The sequence below is a fragment of the Macrobrachium nipponense genome, chromosome 30, assembly GCF_015104395.2.
Source record: "Macrobrachium nipponense isolate FS-2020 chromosome 30, ASM1510439v2, whole genome shotgun sequence".
Taxonomy (NCBI): domain Eukaryota; kingdom Metazoa; phylum Arthropoda; class Malacostraca; order Decapoda; family Palaemonidae; genus Macrobrachium; species Macrobrachium nipponense.
In genome coordinates, this window is record NC_087218.1 from 45134301 (window position 1) to 45152116 (window position 17816).

Consider the following 17816-nt stretch of genomic DNA (forward strand, 5'->3'; position numbering starts at 1 on the left):
CTGACGACTAGCCATCTTAGGTCTAACACTAATAACCTTTCCCCCTTCTCCTAAATAAGCGCCCTTTGGCACTGTAACGGGACTAACAGGGGACACATTGGGTAAAGAATCGTCAGGCACCTGCCCGGACTGGATCCCCCCTAGGCCTTCGCCACGACGGGGTTCAAAAGCTGGGGTATCTGTCGCACCGTTACCCATGGTGCTGTCGACAGGTACCTGACGAGGAGCTGAAAATTAATCTAAAAAGTGTTAGACATTCTAGTGAAAGCTTCTTCAAAATTCTCTGACAGCTTGTTAAACTTAGCTGAAATGTATCTATCTAGCTAAACTAAGCTGTAATTTTTTAAACTTTTGTTTCCAACTAATTTCCATCGCCAAACCCTTTGAATCAACATCAGAAACAACTTCACTATTTACCGGTTATACAGGTGGCAAAGCATCAATTAATTCGGAATCGGAATCACACGATACCGAAACCGAAGAGTCAAAACCATGAGCGCACAAATGAAGGAAATCATTAGATACAGGTCTAGCTACCGATTTCTTTTTCTCCTTAATAAATCTGTTACGCTGCAAGATTCTTTAATGTTTCATATAGGCTAAGTCGTCAAGTCTTCGTCAGACCAAGGCATACATGATTCACAACGATTAGTCAAGTCACAAACCTGTCCATGACAAAGGTACAAATGTCATGGGGTTAATACTCCCTGCTACTCATCCTTGTCCCACAAGCTGGGTAATTCCTGATGTTGCTGGCAGAAAGAAGCATCGAATTATCTTGTCAATCCACTGGACTGTTGGACAGGTCGCGTAATTCCGGGTCGCGCAAAAATTCGTAATATAATATAAATACCACAATAGAAATAAAAGTTGATTCACTATTTCGTGGATGTAATACGTGAGTGGTAATTAACATAAAGTCGCATTAACAATTAATGAGAGCTTTAAAGACACAAAAAGGTTTAGGAAATTTATAAAGAGCGGCCGTGATGTAAAGAACACGGGCGCTCGTTAACAACTGATTTTCAAGGAAGGTTTTGTAACTGTCAACGGCAGCGTTGCCAACTAGCGGACAGAATAGGAGGTAACAGGGTTGCCAATGTGGTAAATTTTGGTGCGGTTTTTGTCTCCCGTGTGCCGGAGGTGTTTCAGAGTGAGCGCGGAAGCGGAAAAAATATTTTTTTCAAAAAATCACAGCGCGCTTAGTTTTCAAGATTAAGAGTTCATTTTTGGCTCCTTTTTTTTGTCATTGGCTGAAGTTTAGTATGCAACCATCAGAAATTAAAAGAATTATCATTATCATATATAAATAATGCGATATATGATAGCACAAAAACGAAATTTCATATATAATTGTATTCAAATCGCGCTGTGCGCAAAACGGTTAAAGGTAAAAAGTTACTTTTTTTCATTGTAATTTACACTAAATTGCGATCATTTTGGTATATAACACATTGTAAAACGATAAAAGCAACACAGAGAAAATATTATCACAAAATAATGCATGAATTCGTAACTCGCGAACGTAAACAAATATTTTTTTCAAAAATTCACCATAAATCTAAATATTGTCCTAGAGACTTCCAATTTCTTTCAAAATGAAGACAAATGATTGAATATTACTATACTGTAAGAATATTAGCTTACAAATGCACTTTTCGACCATATCTGACGAGTTAAAGTTGACAGAATGTCGAATTTTTTTATATATATTTTTTTTATATGCAATTATTTCATAAATAAGAAAAGCTACAACCTTCAAATATTTTTCGTTTTATTCTACATGAAATTGCGCACATTTTCATATATAAAACTCTATGAAATGCCTAATATGAAACGGAGCAAATATTCCGAGAATGGGACGTACGCATTTCGGAGATTTGTGGCGGAGAATCCACGCGCGGAGGGAAGGAAATTTTGTTTAAATTCACCATAAATCTAAATATTGTGCTAGAGACTTCAACTTTGTTTCAAGATGAAGATAAATGACTGAATATTACTAGACTGTAAGAGTTTTAGCTTACAATTGCGTTTTTCGACAATTTCGGTAGAGTCAAAGTTGACCGAACGTGGTTTTTTTTCTATCGTGATTTATATGCAAATATTTCAAAAATGAGAAAAGCCACAACCTTCAATTATTTTTTGTTGTATTCTACATGAAATTGCGCACATTTTCATATATAACCCTTTATGTAACGGCTAATTTAAAATTATGCAAACATTACCACAATCGCACATATGATTTTTTCTGAAGAGTTACCGCGCGGACGTAAAGAAAATGTTATGCTTTTCATAAATTCACCATAAATCGAAATATTGTGCTAGAGACTTCCAATTTGTTGCAAAATGAAGGTAAATGCTTGAATATTACTAGAATATAAGCGTTTTAGCTTACAATTGCGTTTTTCGACCATTTCGGTAGAGTCAAAGTTGACCAAAGGTTGAAAATTTGTCACATCATTTTTTATATGAAAATATTTCAAAATTGATAAAAGCTACAACCATGCGTTGTTTTTAAGTTGTATTTTGCATGAAATTGCGCACATTTTCATATATAAAACTTTATGTAACGGCTAATTTAAAATGGTGCAAACATTACCACAATCGCATGTATGATTTTTTTCGGAAGAGTTACCGCGTGGACGTAAGTAAAAAGTTTTTTCATAAATTCACCATAAATCGAAATATTGTGCTAGAGACTTCCAATTAGTTGCAAAATTAAGCTAAATGATTGAACATTACTAAAATATAAGAGTTTTAGCTTACAATTGCGTTTTTCGACCATTTCGATTGAGTCAAATTGACCGAAGGTTGAAATTTTGCCACTTATCGTTATTTATATGAAAATATCTCAAAACTGATAAAAGCTACAATCATGATTATTTTTTTGGTTGTATTCTAAATAAAAATGCACACATTTTCATATATAATACTATATGTAACGGCTAATTTAAAATGGTACAAAAATTATGTTAAAGTGATGAAATGATTTCCGAGATGTGTCACAGATACTTTTTGGTGCGGCAAGAAAGAAATTCGCGCTTGCACGCCTGCGCAACGATTGTAAACAAAACAACACCTTGATCCGTGAACTCCCGGCATCCCCCAAGGCGCGTGATTCAAGAGTTTTTGGCTGGTAGGCCTAAAAGTATTTTTCCGCGAATTTTTAAAAAAAACTTTTGTATGTCGACATAAAATACGTCCAGTCAGCACCCGAGAGACAAAAAATGTTGACGTAAAATACGTCCAGTCGGCGTTTAAGGGTTAAGGTAATGTTTATTAATATATCAGTTAATATAAGATTTTTACCACTTCATATATACTTTTATCAGTTAAAATATGATTTTTATCATATTAATCTTTATGTTATGCAATTATCAGGAGTACATTAGTATTTTCTGTAGCATATGTATCTTAATGAGTTGAAGTGAAAGACTGTATCATTATATATCACGTGATCATTATTATTTACGAATATCATCATATGCATATGTCTTATATCTTATTATATGAATCTGTATTGTGTACACCATGAATTTTTTTACTTATAAGTATTTTCTATATATCTATATATATTCACATAGTGTCTGTATCACACTCCTATAAGTCAAATGCAAGTCAAGCTTGAGTAATATTCAGTGTTGGTTTTGTAGCCGACCGAGCTTTTATGTAAATGCTACATAATACAAATATGGAATGTTATTCTATATATAAAAAAACTAAAACTATGATTAATTAAAACCAGTGACCCAAGAGGTCAACCAGTTTGCTTGCAGGAATGTGATCAGACCAGATACGATAAAGTAGGCTAAGATGACGTATACGATAAAGTTGGCTAAGATGACGTGTTGTAATCAGTCAGTGTCTAGTTGCCGTTCACCTGTGGTCATACATTTGTTTTGTAAACTTTAGTCCAAGCTTCCTGCTTGAGACAAACACTGTGACCTATAGCTCAAGCGGCCTACGTGACTTGTAATCTATGTCATCTGTGTGTATGTTCGTATGTTTGAGTTACTGTCTGCTTCCTTTACGATTTGTAAACCAGATTGTAGAACAGAAGTGATCAAGCCATCATCATTAGAAGACCTGTACAATTTCATCATGTAATCTCAGAAGAATAGATGTATTTTTGTACTCAGTGTTTTCTACTAGAAACCTCACATCAGAGAGAGATTGAATGAACTTAGAAATTATCATCATGAGTTTGAACACATCTCCGTCGTCATAACCAAAGAAGATATTGACTTCGTAAGTCATCATCAAACCCCAAGACACTCCAATGAGTATGGAAGTCATAACCAACCGACTTAGCGTAAAATCATCGCAAGTCTAACATAACCTCACAGGCCGCCTTATTATACAAAGGCAACAGCCCTATACGACGTAGATGATGACGATAAAGGGAAGGAGAACACCTCTACCTCCTTCCACCACTGTTGACATCTGCCAGTCTGCAGTAGGTGAGAATCACCAACTAAGCCACAGAAATCAAATAGGACTACATAGCCTACTTTCAATGAATACAAAGGAAGGCTGTAATACCTTGGGTAAAACTTTCAAAGTGGCTAAATTTACCATATCTGAGGTAAATATACAGTATTAGTAAGTATATCAGAGGATGATACAGCTGTTATGTAACCACCAAAAGCTAATTTGTGGCCCATGAAAATAGTAGTATTCATAGCAGCAAGGAAAAAAAATTTGATTCCTTGCAAGAAGGCTTATTTGACCAATGGTTTTGAAAAACTGCAATACAAACACATAGTCAACAACCATAAAATAAAGACAAACACTCAAGTTAAAAAAAAAAGTTTGAATGTCAAAGTCTGGATTTGATGGCAGCTGGAAGCAAACAGAATGCAAACAGACAGGGGGCAGGATTTTCCCTACCTGTCAGTAGTTTACTACCTTGTCAATATGTTTGAATGACCATTCCAGTTAGTGTTTGCCAGCTAAATCCTTACATAAAGAAGTTCAGGTTTGTATTTGTGTAGAGGCAAAAAAATAAATTATTCATACCTGTATCAAAAACGTGTCCATGAAATCAGTAGCATGTCTGATACGAGCTAATGGCAAAATAGGATAGCATTTGAATCCAGTTTTGTTATTAGATTCTGGATCATCTTGTGGTGCTGGTGTTGATACAGAAGTGGAACTAGACCATATATCACTAGATGCCAAGGATACCGTTATATTTATAGGTGACACAGTGCCATTGAACTTCAGTTCTTGTTTGGAGGACAGTTCTGCAAATTCTGATCTAGCTTCTCGTATGTGGGGCAAAGGATTGGTAAAACTACCACACTCTGAAAGAAATAAACAAGGCTATTTCTTCAAATAAATCTGTACTACAAATTCAAAAATTACCACTTGTTCAAACAAATCTGCAAATTATTTTTAACTTTCATATAAGTACAATCGCAAGATACACTCAGGCAGACCTGATATATTTCTAATTTTACTAATTGTAGGCAAGTACTGAGTGTAAACATTCTTAATTTATTAACTGAACATAAACACTGGTGGAAACATATTCAAATTATTAACTTCTAGCAATTATTATTATACTATTATTTTATTTTTCATTTTAGTTAATATTAACACTATAAAAGGATTTTGAATAAAGTTTTTATTAATTTTACGTTATTATTTTTTTATCTCAGTCATCCTATTTGCTGGGTGGTTTTTATAGCGTGGGGTTCCTGGTTGCATCCTGCCTGCTCAGGAGTCCACCACTTTTTTCACTAGTATGTGTGCTGTTTCTAATAGCATAGTACTCTTCTACACGAGTCTTTCAGCATCTGGTTTCTCCATGTTCCTTTTCAGGGATCTTGGGATCATGCCTATGTTCCTATGATTATGGGTACAATTTCCACTGGCATATCCCATACCCTTCTTATTGCAATTTTAAGGTCTTGATACTTATAAATTTTTTTTCTTTCTTTCTTCTTATCTACTGTGGTGTCCCATGGTATTGGGATATCAATGAGTGATACTTTCTTCTTGATTTTCTCAATTAGCGTTGAGCAAGTCTGGTCTATTGGCACATATCACCCTATCTGTCCTGATACCATAGTCCCAGAGGATCTTTGCCAGCTTGTTTTCTATCACTCCTTCAGGTTGGTGTTTGTACCACTTATTACTGCAAGCTAGCTGGTGTTTCTTGCACAAGGCTCCAATGGAGGGCTTTTGCAACCAAATCATGCCTCTTTTTGCACTGGTTCTGTGCAAGTGCCAGGCATTCGCTTGCTATATGATTTATATTTGTTTGTATGGTGTTTTTACGATGCATGGAACCAGTGGTTATTCAGCAACGGGTATATGGTTTATGGTCTCATCTTTCATACTGCACCTCCTGCATATGGGTGGAATGTTATTTCTATCTATCTGGTTCTTAGGGCCTGAGCTTTGCCACTGCTGGTATTCCTTGTTTCCTTCTTGAGTTCTCCCCTTGCAGCCATTGTCATATTTCATTGCCGGCTAGTTCTTTAGTATGTCTCATGTATTCATACATTGCCCCAGTTCTCTGCTCTCACAGTTGACACAGACCTCTATGCTTAGTACACCTCTCCCTCCTTCCTTTCGTGTTATATATAGGCTGTATGTATTTGCTCTTAGGTGTAGTGCTTTGTGTATTGTCATGTTGTCAATGCTCCCTAGTTTTCTGGTCTATGCTGCAGAGTTCAACCTTTGTCTACTCCAATACTCCTGCGCTGTATCTGATTACTGGTACTGCCCATGTGTTTACGGCTTTCATCATGTTTCTGACACAGAGTTTTGACTTAAATATCGCCTAAAGTCTCTGTGTATATTCATTCCTTATCATGTCTTTCATCTCTCGGTGTTCTATATCCTCTACTATTATTCCAAGGTATATTTGTATCCTGTCTCATCTATGTATTTGATGCTATTCCTGTCTGGTAGCTTTATCCCTTCAGTCCTTATCACTTTGCCTTTTTGTATATTATTATTATTATTATTATTTTGGTAGAAGACACGTTAGAGGAATAAACCTAAGACAAATGAAATCTTTACATGTCCTTAGGAAACCTAATACACCAGCTACATGCTGACGAGAAAAAGATAAGAAGAAGAATTGAGAAGATTCTATATAAATTAAATGCCGTTGAAACAGCTATAGTATTCAATGCTCCTGCCCTCAGAGAAGGGCTCCTTCATAATAATAATAATAATAAGAATAATAATAATAATAATAATAATAATAATAATAATAATAATAATAATATATTATTATTATTATTATTATTATTATTATTATTATTATTATTATTATTATTATTTTGTTATTATTATTGTGTTGTTGTTGTTGTTGTTGTTGTTGTTGTTGTTGTTGTTAAAAGTAATGGCTACTTCAGCAGCATTACACTTGTAGAGATTCTTCTCTATTTTGTAAATCTTTTTCTGTGCTACTTAAACAGGCTAGTAGAGCGCCTATAGAGGCACTCTACTAGCCTGTTTAAGTAGCATGGAAAAAGAAGCTATTCGCAAAATAGAGAAGAATCTCTACAAGTGTAACGCTGTTGAAGTAGCCATTACTTTTAATAAAGTATGCTTGAGAGAGGGTCTGCTCCCTAAGTATATTATTATTATTATTATTATTATTATTATTATTATTATTATTATTATTATTATTATTATTTATTTTTTTTCTTCTTTTTGTTCTATCACAGTCCTCTAATTCAACTGGGTGGTATTTATAGTGTGGGGTTCCGGGTTGCATCCTGCCTCCTTAGGAGTCCATCACTTTTCTTACTATGTGCGCCATTTCTAGGATCACACTCTTCTGCACGAGTCCTGGAGCTACTTCAGCCTCTAGTTTTTCCAGATTCCTTTTCAGGGATCTTGGGATCGTGCCTAGTGTTCCTATAATTATTGGTACAATTTCCACTGGCATATCCCATACCCTTCTTATTTCTATTTCAGGTCTTGATACTTATCCATTTTTTCCGTTTCTTTCTCTTCAACTCTGGTGTCCCACAGAATTGCAACATCAATGAGTGATACTTTCTTCTTGATTTTGTCAATCAACGTCACGTCTGGTCTATTTGCACGTATCACCCCATCTGTTCTGATACCATAGTCCCAGAGGATCTTTGGCTTTTCGTTTTCTATCACTCCTTCAGGTTGGTGTTCGTACCACTTATTACTGCAAGGTAGATGGTGTTTCTTGCACAGGCTCCAGTGGAGGGCTTTTGCTACTGAATCATGCCTCTTTTTGTACTGGTTCTGTGCAAGTGCCGGACATTCGCTTGCTATGTGGTTTATGGTTTCATTTTTCATATTGCACTTCCTACATACGAGAGAGATGTTATTTCCCATCTATCGTTCTTTGGACATATCTGGTTCTTAGAGCCTGATCTTGTGCCGTTGTTATCATTCCTTCAGTTTCCTTCTTGAGCTCTCCCCTCAGTAGCCATTGCCACATGTCATCGCTGGCTAGTTCTTTAGTCTGTCGCATGTATTGTCCGTGCATTGGTTTGTTATGCCATTCCTCTGTTCTGCTTGTCTTTCTCCTGTCTATATATTTCTGGGTCTTCGTCTACTTTTATCAGTCCTTCTTCCCATGCACTCTTGAGCCACTCGTCTTCACTGGTCTTCATATATTGCCCCAGTGCTCTGTTCTCGATGTTGACGCAGTTCTCTATGCTTAGTAGTCCCCTCCGTCCTTCCTTTCGTGTTATATATAGTCTGTCCGTATTTGCTCTTGGGTGTAGTGCTTTGTGTATTGTCATATGTTTCCTCGTTTTCTGGTCTAGGCTGCGAAGTTCTGCCTTCGTCCATTCCACTATTCCTGCGCTGTATCTGATTACTGGCACTGCCCATTAGTTTATGGCTTTTGTCATATTTCCGGCGTTGAGTTTTGACTTGAGTATCGCCTTGAGTCTCTGCATATATTCTTTCTTGATCGTGTCCTTCACCTATGTTTTATATCCCCTCCTTCCATTATTCTCAGTTATTTGTATCCCGTCTCATCTATGTGTTTGATGTTGTTCCCATCTGGTAGCTTTATCCCTTCAGTCCTTGTTACTTTGCCCTTTTCTGGGCTCAGCCTGTGTTGCTCCGTGAAATGTCCCTTTAGCACACATTTCTAAGGTATAAATATTGCTATAATACCAGAGAAAAAAGCTAATATGGAAATGCCAGAGTATTCTGGCTCGCTCACCTTATTTAAGGTGTCGGTATGGTTTCTGGGGCGAGTGAAACCACTACCAAAGATCCTTTGCCATTTAGATTCATCCTTCTTCAATATCCCTCATCTACAGAGGAGCTGATCTAAGGCCCACTACTCGCTACCGTTACGGCTAGCGCCTCTGACGTCATTCCTTTTGATAGCACGACCAACACCACACGTGTTTTTCTTCTCTGTGTTGTGTTTTCTCGTGGAATTCTTTCACCACTGTCATGGAACGTCAAGCTGTTGCTGCATCCAAGTTAAGTACTGCTATTAATGGTTGACACTATTTAGGGCTGCCCTTGGCACGTTTAACCAAATTATATAGGTTTTTATAAGACGGCGTCCCATGCGGAGCCGTCCCCGCGCCGCCATACTCGGCTTGCTCCCTCGTGTTACCTTGTTTCATGTCCCATTCGGTCCCCTATACCATTTGGGCTCGATTCTTTGTTTAGCAGTACCTTCCTATGATTTTCAGTGATGCATTTATTTACGTTTTTGTTATTTTATCCACATGGGGGATGTTGTCTGAGCTCACACTCAGCTCGTAGCCTACGTCGTTACCTTTAAGCTCAGATCTTCATGCATGCATGTACAGTGTTCCCCCCGTCGACCCTTCCAGTCCATCTTCCCCCACCTTGGGGGGAGGTACGCTCGCTCACGCTGTCTCAGGCAGCCGATCCGAGCAACCCTCCCCTTCCCCCCCCCCTCGAGGGGGACAGGGGAGGTGGCTGGAGGGCTCTCGACGAGGGGGCCAGCTTCTCTGCCTCTCTCCCCAGTAGAGTATGGGGGAGCCCTGCTCGGCTGAGCCTCAGTTGGCCACCAGGCTCGGTGGAGCTCGGTTTTCCTCGGCTCTCGGGTCGCGTTTCCCTATCGTTAGTCACCATCTCCTTCCCGCTCCGGCAGATTCAGGACCCAGGAATAGCCAGATCCGCCTTGGGTTGGTGAACTGTTGTGGAGGCTCCGGCCTCCCTTAAAGGGTACGCTTGTTACATGCATGTTCTTTTACATATACGTAATGACATCCATCACCTTTAGTTTAAGTTATTGGCAGAGTCCCACAACACGGCCAGGGATCATCTCCCAACTTATTCTAGTTTTAAGTTCCTCTACGGCGGAGTTGTCAAACTCCGCCGTTTTACTTTCTTCCTGGTCTCCCCCTGCTCCTCACCCGGTGTTTGTTCAGACTGCTCCTTGCTCTGGCGTATGGAATAGGTGGTTATCCTGATTCAGTGATTACATTGTTCTCTGGCATTGCCAGAAACACACTGTTTCAAGCGGCTCTACCGATCCTGTCGGATGCCTCACCACAATACACGGCCAAAGAGCAGGTAGAGACTGGACCATGTTACTTTCTGGGCCCAGCCTGTGTCGCTACGTGAAATGTCCCTTTAGCACACATTTCTAAGGTATAAATATTGCTATAATACCAGAGAAAAAAGCTAATATGGAAATGCCAGAGTATTCTGGCTCGCTCACCTTATTTTAAGGTGTCGGTATGGTTTCTGGGGCGAGTGAAACCACTACCAGAGGTCCTTTGCCATTTAGATTCATCCTACTTCAATATCCCTCATCTACAGAGGAGCTGATCTAAGGCCCACTACCCACTACCGTTACGGCTAGCGCCTCTGACGTCATTCCTTTCAATAGCACGACCCACACCGCATGTGTTTTTTCTGCTCTGTGTTGCGTTTTCTGTGGAATTCCTTATTATTCGTCATGGAACGAACAAGCTTTTACTGCATCCAAGTTAAGTACAGTGGACCCCCCTTATTCGCGTTCTCCGGATTCGCGGACTCACTGATTCGCGGATTTTTCTTTGGAACCTATCTAGAAATTATTCGCGGAAGGACTCGCCCATTCGCGGGTTTCTCTGTGGAACATATACATAATTATTCGCGGTCATCCCCGGCTATTCGCGGATGCGAATTTTTATGTGTTTACTATTCGTACAAGGACATTTCATAATGATATGGTTATTCTGTTTATTAGACATTCCTTATAAATCTTGATGTAATGAATTGAATAAAAATATTGTAGGTATAAATTGGTGAGCAAGATAATATGAAATAAAGCATAACAGAGTGAGTTTGGCAACTGAGAAAATAAACAATCGTATACGTACAGCCATCTCTCTCTCTCTCTCTCTCTCTCTCTCTCTCTCTCTCTCTCTCTCTCTCTCTCACACAAAATGATAGATAGGAAACAATAACAGAATATGTATTGCTTGAATACGATATGGCAACAAAGTTTTGGTCTGACTGAAGTGTAGTTACTTTGACACTGACTTACATGTCATTCCTGGTCATCTCACAGCCACGGATAGACATCAACTTCACAGCCGAGAAAGGAAATTGTATACAAAATAAATATTTTCCAGATGAAAAAGCAATTGGAGGGCCTATGTTATCCCATAAAAAAAACCTCTCGCTTGGATAACTGTAAGATGTAGAAAAGAGAGAGAGATCAAGGGCAGGGCAGATGTAGGAAGGAGATTTAAGCAGTACCTGGAAATGAAAAACAACCCCTATACTAATCTTATAATTATAGCCTTAGGGTTTGTCTCAAAGACATTCAAAGGTGTGTCACACACGTGACAGTTGTTGCTTTTGTAAAATTGGCGTCGAGGCAGATTTTTAAGCACCACTGCGTTGATATATTATTAATAATTTGTTCACTACCTTCGATAACACGCCAAATTTCACGTTAGATAATCATAAAAATCTCTAGGATTGCGCGACCGCGCAAATTGGAAAACAATGGTGCTAGATTAAATCTGAAAACTCCAGATCTACCGTGAAATGCTGTAGTTTAGCAACACTGCCATTGAACTTACATAAATACGTATTGGGTCAGTTGGGTACGCATTGTGCAGGCTGTACATTTTATGAAATTTTTTAAGATGATTTCTAATTATGATATGTATGTACGTACATACATAAATTGTTTTAGGATGATAATAAAAGTATGCAGACCATATCTAAAGTACGTAAGACAATGATTATATACATATTTGTAGCAGGGTACGTATTCTTGTGTCTGCGGCACGCAGTACGTACATGTACGTGTATTTTTCATACGTATATAAAAATAAATTTTTATGATGAAAAAAGCTTTATTAATTTTCAAATATTACAGTTCTGTAATACTTTCATGTAAACACAGCAAAATGTTGGTAACAAAGTCGGGTTTTCTTAAAAGATGCTCTACCCAAGCCAACTTTCCGCAGATAAACAAATCTTATGATGCCGTGACGCCTTCTTAGAGCAGTACCCAAACGAAATGATATTTAAAACGCTATTGGCTGTTGTCTGCACAGCAGCCAATCCAGGAGCAGCATTCATTTTCCTTGTCGCTCATTGGTTGTACACTTGGTGTTGATTGGTTGAACCCTGGCCCCATTTCGCGGAGATGGAATTGTGGGTATCGCGCATCTAGTACCCAGCAGCCTCACTGCGCAGAAACTTACGGGTATACGTGAACGTTAAAGCTAAGCTCTTGTGCGTATCAGCAAATATCTGTGTGCATCGTACCGAATATGGCCCCTAAAAAGCGCCCTGCTCCTTCTAAGGCTTCTGGCCAAGACGCTAAAAGAAAGAAGACCGTAATGAAGCTTGACGAGAAGGTGAAACTTCTCGATATGTTGAAGGAGAGAAGTTATGCTGCAGTCGGCCGCCATTTCAAAGTGAATGAGAGCACAGTTAGATATATAAAGAAAAAAGAAAATGAAATAAGAAAAAGTGTTAGTATGACATTCTATGGCACCGCAAAGTCTGTGTCCACAGTGAGAGACAAAACCATTGTGAAAATGGAATCTGCACTCGCGTTCTGGATAAAGGACTGCAGGAAGAAGAACGTGCCCCTTGACTCCAACATCATACGCCAAAAAGCACGACAGATCTACCAGCAGCTATCAACTCCTACTGCTTCACAAGGTGGTGAGGAAGAGGAAGCCGAAGCCGAAGATGTGGAGGCACTGGAAGGCGATGAAGAAGGGACGTTGGAATTCTTGGGCTTTGGAGAACCAGCTCCTGAAGAGGAAGACGAAGAAGAAGAACCACAACCGGGACCGTCCTCAGCTCCCCAAGGATTTCAGGCTAGCAAAGGATGGTTCCACCGGTTCCAGAAAAGGTTCCATCTAAAGTCTGTTTCCCTACACGGGGAAGCTGCATCTGCAGACAAAGAGGCAGCTGCAAAATATCCACAGGCCTTCATGAAAATAATCCAGGAGAAAGGATATCGCCCAGAACAGGTGTTCAATATGGACGAAACTGGCCTGTTCTGGAAGAAAATGCCGTCCCGGACGTACCTTATGAAGGATGAAGCTAAAGCCTCCGGATTCAAGGCACAAAAGGACAGGGTGACCCTCCTGATGTGCGGGAATGTGGCTGGTTTCATGCTGAAACCAGGCCTCATTTACAAGGCTGCAAATCCCAGGGCACTCAAGAACAAGAACAAGGCGTTACTGCCTGTCTTCTGGATGCATAATCCCAAGGCCTGAATCACCAAAGTCCTGACGGAGTACTGGTTTCACCAGAGTTTCATTCCTCAAGTTAGGCAATACCTGGCCGATTTGGACATCAACTTCAAGGTCTTGCTGATAATGGACAACGCTGGTGGCCACCCTCTCGATCTTTATTCCAAAGGAGTCCAGCTTGAGTTCCTTCCTCCCAACACCACCTCTCTCCTCCAGCCTATGGATCAGGGCGTCATCCGTGCCTTCAAGGCACTCTACACCGGGAACTCCCTCCAGCACCTTGTTGATGCAATGGACCGTGACAGTGAATTTACGCTGAAAGATTATTGGCGTAAATTCACGATTGCCACGTGTCTGTCTGTCATTGACCGGTCGTTGAAGGACATGAAGAAGGAGACAATGAATGCCTGCTGGAGTAAGTTGTGGCCAGACTGTGTCCATAATTATACAGGCTTTTCTCCCCAGGAAATCCAGCATTCAGCCATTAATAAGGCAGTCCAGTTGGCAAAAATTCTTGGTGGTGAGGGCTTTGACAATGCCCACTCTGACCCCCTTACCGACCAGGACGAAGTCCGCCAGTGAGGAAGAAGACACTCCAGGTTCAGGAGAGGATCAGGAGGAGGAGGAGGAGGGCCTGACTTTGGAACGCCTGTCCCAAGTTAAAAAAATGGTAAACGACCTCCAGAAGTTTGTCGCAACATGGGATCCTTACATGGAGCGCTCCTTGAAGTTTTCTAATATTCTAGACACAGCATTGGAGCCCTATAATCAAGCTCTCACCACCATGAAGAAGCAACGGCAGCAGTTGCCAATCACAATGTTCATCACACGAACGAAGAAAGACCCTCCAAAGCCTCCCAAATCGCCTGAAGTAGTGCCTCTTGAATCGCCTGAAGAAGTGCCTCCCAAATCGCCTGAGTCACTGCCTCCCGAAGCGCCTCCTGAAGGTGAAGAGGCGCCCTCAGAGGATATGTAATTCCTCTGCTTAGCTGTGCAGTCATATCTTCATCATCATTCATCAGACTGCACGGCTAATCCATCATCATCATCTTTAATCAACATTCATCACTGGTGAGTACCCGGTTTATATATGTTGTACTAGCATAAAACAATTGTTTAATGTTCATACAAATTTTGTTCTTTCTCTCTATCGCTTCTGATTTCACATACATTTGTTTCCCTTGTAAAAAGAAAATGGATGTCTCAAATAGTAACAGTATGAAAGAAAACGTGCATGACTGAATACTTATGGGGGGACTGAATTATTTTCACATACGTAACTAAGTCATGCAGTACGTACATAATACGTATGTACGTATTTATGTATAACCATAAAATGTAAGATTTAATTTAAAACAGTATTAATAATATTTCAAAGATTAATATGAACCATAATAGGATGTTTTATGTATATTTGATGAAGGATGGTCCTTTTAGCTACTTTGGTGTTTGCATGTTAAGGATAGCTAAGTTTTATGAGTATTTTTGGAGGGGGTTCCAAACATTTGCGGATTCTAACTATTCGCGGGGGGGTCTGTACGCATCCCCCGCGAATACAGGGGGACCACTGTACTGCTATTAATGTTTGACACCATTTAGGGACTGCATTGGGCACGTTTAACCGAATTATTTAGGTTTTTATGGACGGCGTCCCATGTGGCACTGTCCCCACGCCGCCATTCTCGGCTCGCTCCCGCGTGTTACTTTTTTTTGTGCCCAATTCGGTCCTCTATACCGTTTGGGCTCGATTCTTGTTTAGCAGTACATTCTTATGATTTCGATGATGCATTTATTGACGTTTTGTTCTTTTATCCACACGGGGAATGTTATCCGAGCTCGCACTCAGCTCGTAGCCTACGTCATTCCTTTCAGCCTAGAATTTCATGCATGCATGTTTATTTTAGTTGTCAGGTTACCTCTTCGTTAGGCACCCTTTCCGAAGGACTCTGGTTCTTCTCCCTTGTCCTCGAGCCACCCTGGCCACCTGCCCCGCGTTTTTTCGTCATCACGGCATATAGGCTAGCTGCTCGGAGTCGCCAGGCTTGTCCATCCTTCTCGGTTGGCTCGACCCAGCTTCTCCAGGACATTACTCTGTCTCTACCATCTAAATTTTTCTTCCTTTCCTCCCATGTTAGGATAGAATGTTTATTTTGTATATCACATGTTCCTTGAGATGGCTTTGGTTGGCCTATAGGCCTCCTTAGATCGCCTGGCCTTTCTCATCGCGTGGCTGATCACCGGGCCGAGAGAGTTCCAGGCGACCGCGTATGAGCCACCCCGCGTCGGCCCTTCCAGCCCCTCTCCCCCCCCCGTGGGGGGAGGTATGCTCGCTCACGCTGTCTCAGGCAGCTGATCCGAGCATCATTCCTTCCCTCCCTCTCTCGAGGGGGACAGGGGAGGTATGGATTAGATGGTCATCCTGATTCAGTAACTACATTGTTCTCCGGCATCGCCGGAGACACACTGTTTCAAGCTGTCCTACCAATCCTGTCGGACGACTCACCACAATACACGGCCAAAAAGCAGGTAGAGACTGAGCCTTGTTACTTATTAACACCGGAACACTCCGGCGTTATGACATATCAATATCACGGACTTAGTCCGCAACATTAGTGGTGATACTCATGTATCATTTCACTTGCAGGTCACCCATTGTATGGAGTCAGGCTGTAATGCCGTGCTGCAAGACCCCTGTGGGCACGAGGTCTGCCGGACCCACGCCACCTGCGCGATCCGCTTCAACAAGTCCCTGGTATGGCACCATGAGAGTTGCCTAATATGCTACAAACTCGTAGACCAAGTTTCCTCTGAGGTAGGTGGTGTTTCAAAGTCTGCACAGTAATATAATGAATACCAATGATGGCTATATCGTTTGATATGTCCATTAAGTTAAGTTACGGTTTAATCTAAGTAATCTTAAGTATTAATACTAACCCTCTCTTTCAGGGCGCCCAAGCGATCCGAGAGACTGCTATTGCCACCCTCAAGGCCTGGGTTGGTGGGTTTGGCCGCAACGTCACCAAGGGCCAACCCTACATCCTCTCCAAGGAGATGGCCACTCTTATCTTCCCCGGCAGGAAGAGTACCTCCTATGTGGACCCCGAAGCGGCGGCTCCCCTGATCGCTTCCATCCAGGAGGAGGTTTCTCAGCCCTCGGAGGAGGCTGCTGCGCAGGAGGTCGCGAAAGAAGTAGCTGCCCTGGACCTAGACCTCAAGCCCATGAATGTGGAAGGCATGGGCACAGGTAAGAATGGGAGTGAGGCAGGTACTGTAGGGGCTCAAGGGATTTCCTTGAGCTCATCTAGAGCTTCTTCTCCTTCTACTTCAACCTCTTTCCAGGGATTCACCAGGGGACTTCCGTCGGTCAGACCGAAGTCCACCTTGGCGATCCCTAAAGTCAAAGGCAAGCGAGACTTCAAAACACTGCAGAAGTCCCTGTCGAAGAAGTCAGGTACTAGCCTTGCCCTTAAGTCTCCAGCTCACCATCCAGGAGCTGATAAGGCTAAGCTGACTTCTTACTCTAAAGGGTCGAGGTCTAAGTCCTCTAAGGAGAGGGCTCAGCCCTTCCCCTCCAACCCTGAGGCATCCACCTCAAAAGGAGCCAGACCCAGGACTCCTAAGGAGAAGGTAGAACCTTCCCCCTTTGACCCAGACACCTTCTCTGCAAATATTTCGGCAAATATTATGCAGCAGATGGGTAGCATGGTCGGGAACTTGGTACAATCCAAGTTTCAAGAGATGTTCGTGCAACTCTCATCTTCTCTAGGGGAGTCAGGGCAGTTTATCCGGGCTATCTCAGACAGGTTGGTTACCCAGGAGAACCTTATTGCAGGTCTCCGGGAAAGAGCTTTGACAGGACTTCCACAGTCCGGCCTGGCAGCTCAGAGCTTGCTGATGCCGGACTCGTCTACCCTTCCTGCCTTTACCCCGAACAACCCTTGGAGGGTGGCTTCTTATGCTCCTTATGTGGATGGCATGCTGACGATCAAGGGCTGCAGAAGTCGAAGGATTGAGGACTTCGAGTTCCATCCGCAAGGATTACAGCCCCCTTTCATAGGCTATGTCCGCCTCACAGAAACAGCTATGAGAAGGGAAGACAAGGTCCCGAAAGAGACTGTAATTCTTTCTCGGGATCAGACGCAGCAG

The 17816-nt window shown here is 41.3% G+C and overlaps 1 protein-coding gene across 1 annotated transcript in view; it reads right to left on the reverse strand.

The window, feature by feature from the left end:
• Positions 1 to 5168: 5168 nt before the first annotated feature.
• LOC135202485 (uncharacterized) overlaps positions 5169 to 17816 on the reverse strand; it is a 135066-nt gene continuing 122418 nt past the window's right edge. The window contains exon 3 of the mRNA XM_064231899.1: positions 5169 to 5306. Coding sequence (XP_064087969.1) covers positions 5223 to 5306 — 84 coding nt within the window. The 3' untranslated portion in view covers positions 5169 to 5222. The remainder of the gene's footprint in view (positions 5307 to 17816) is intronic.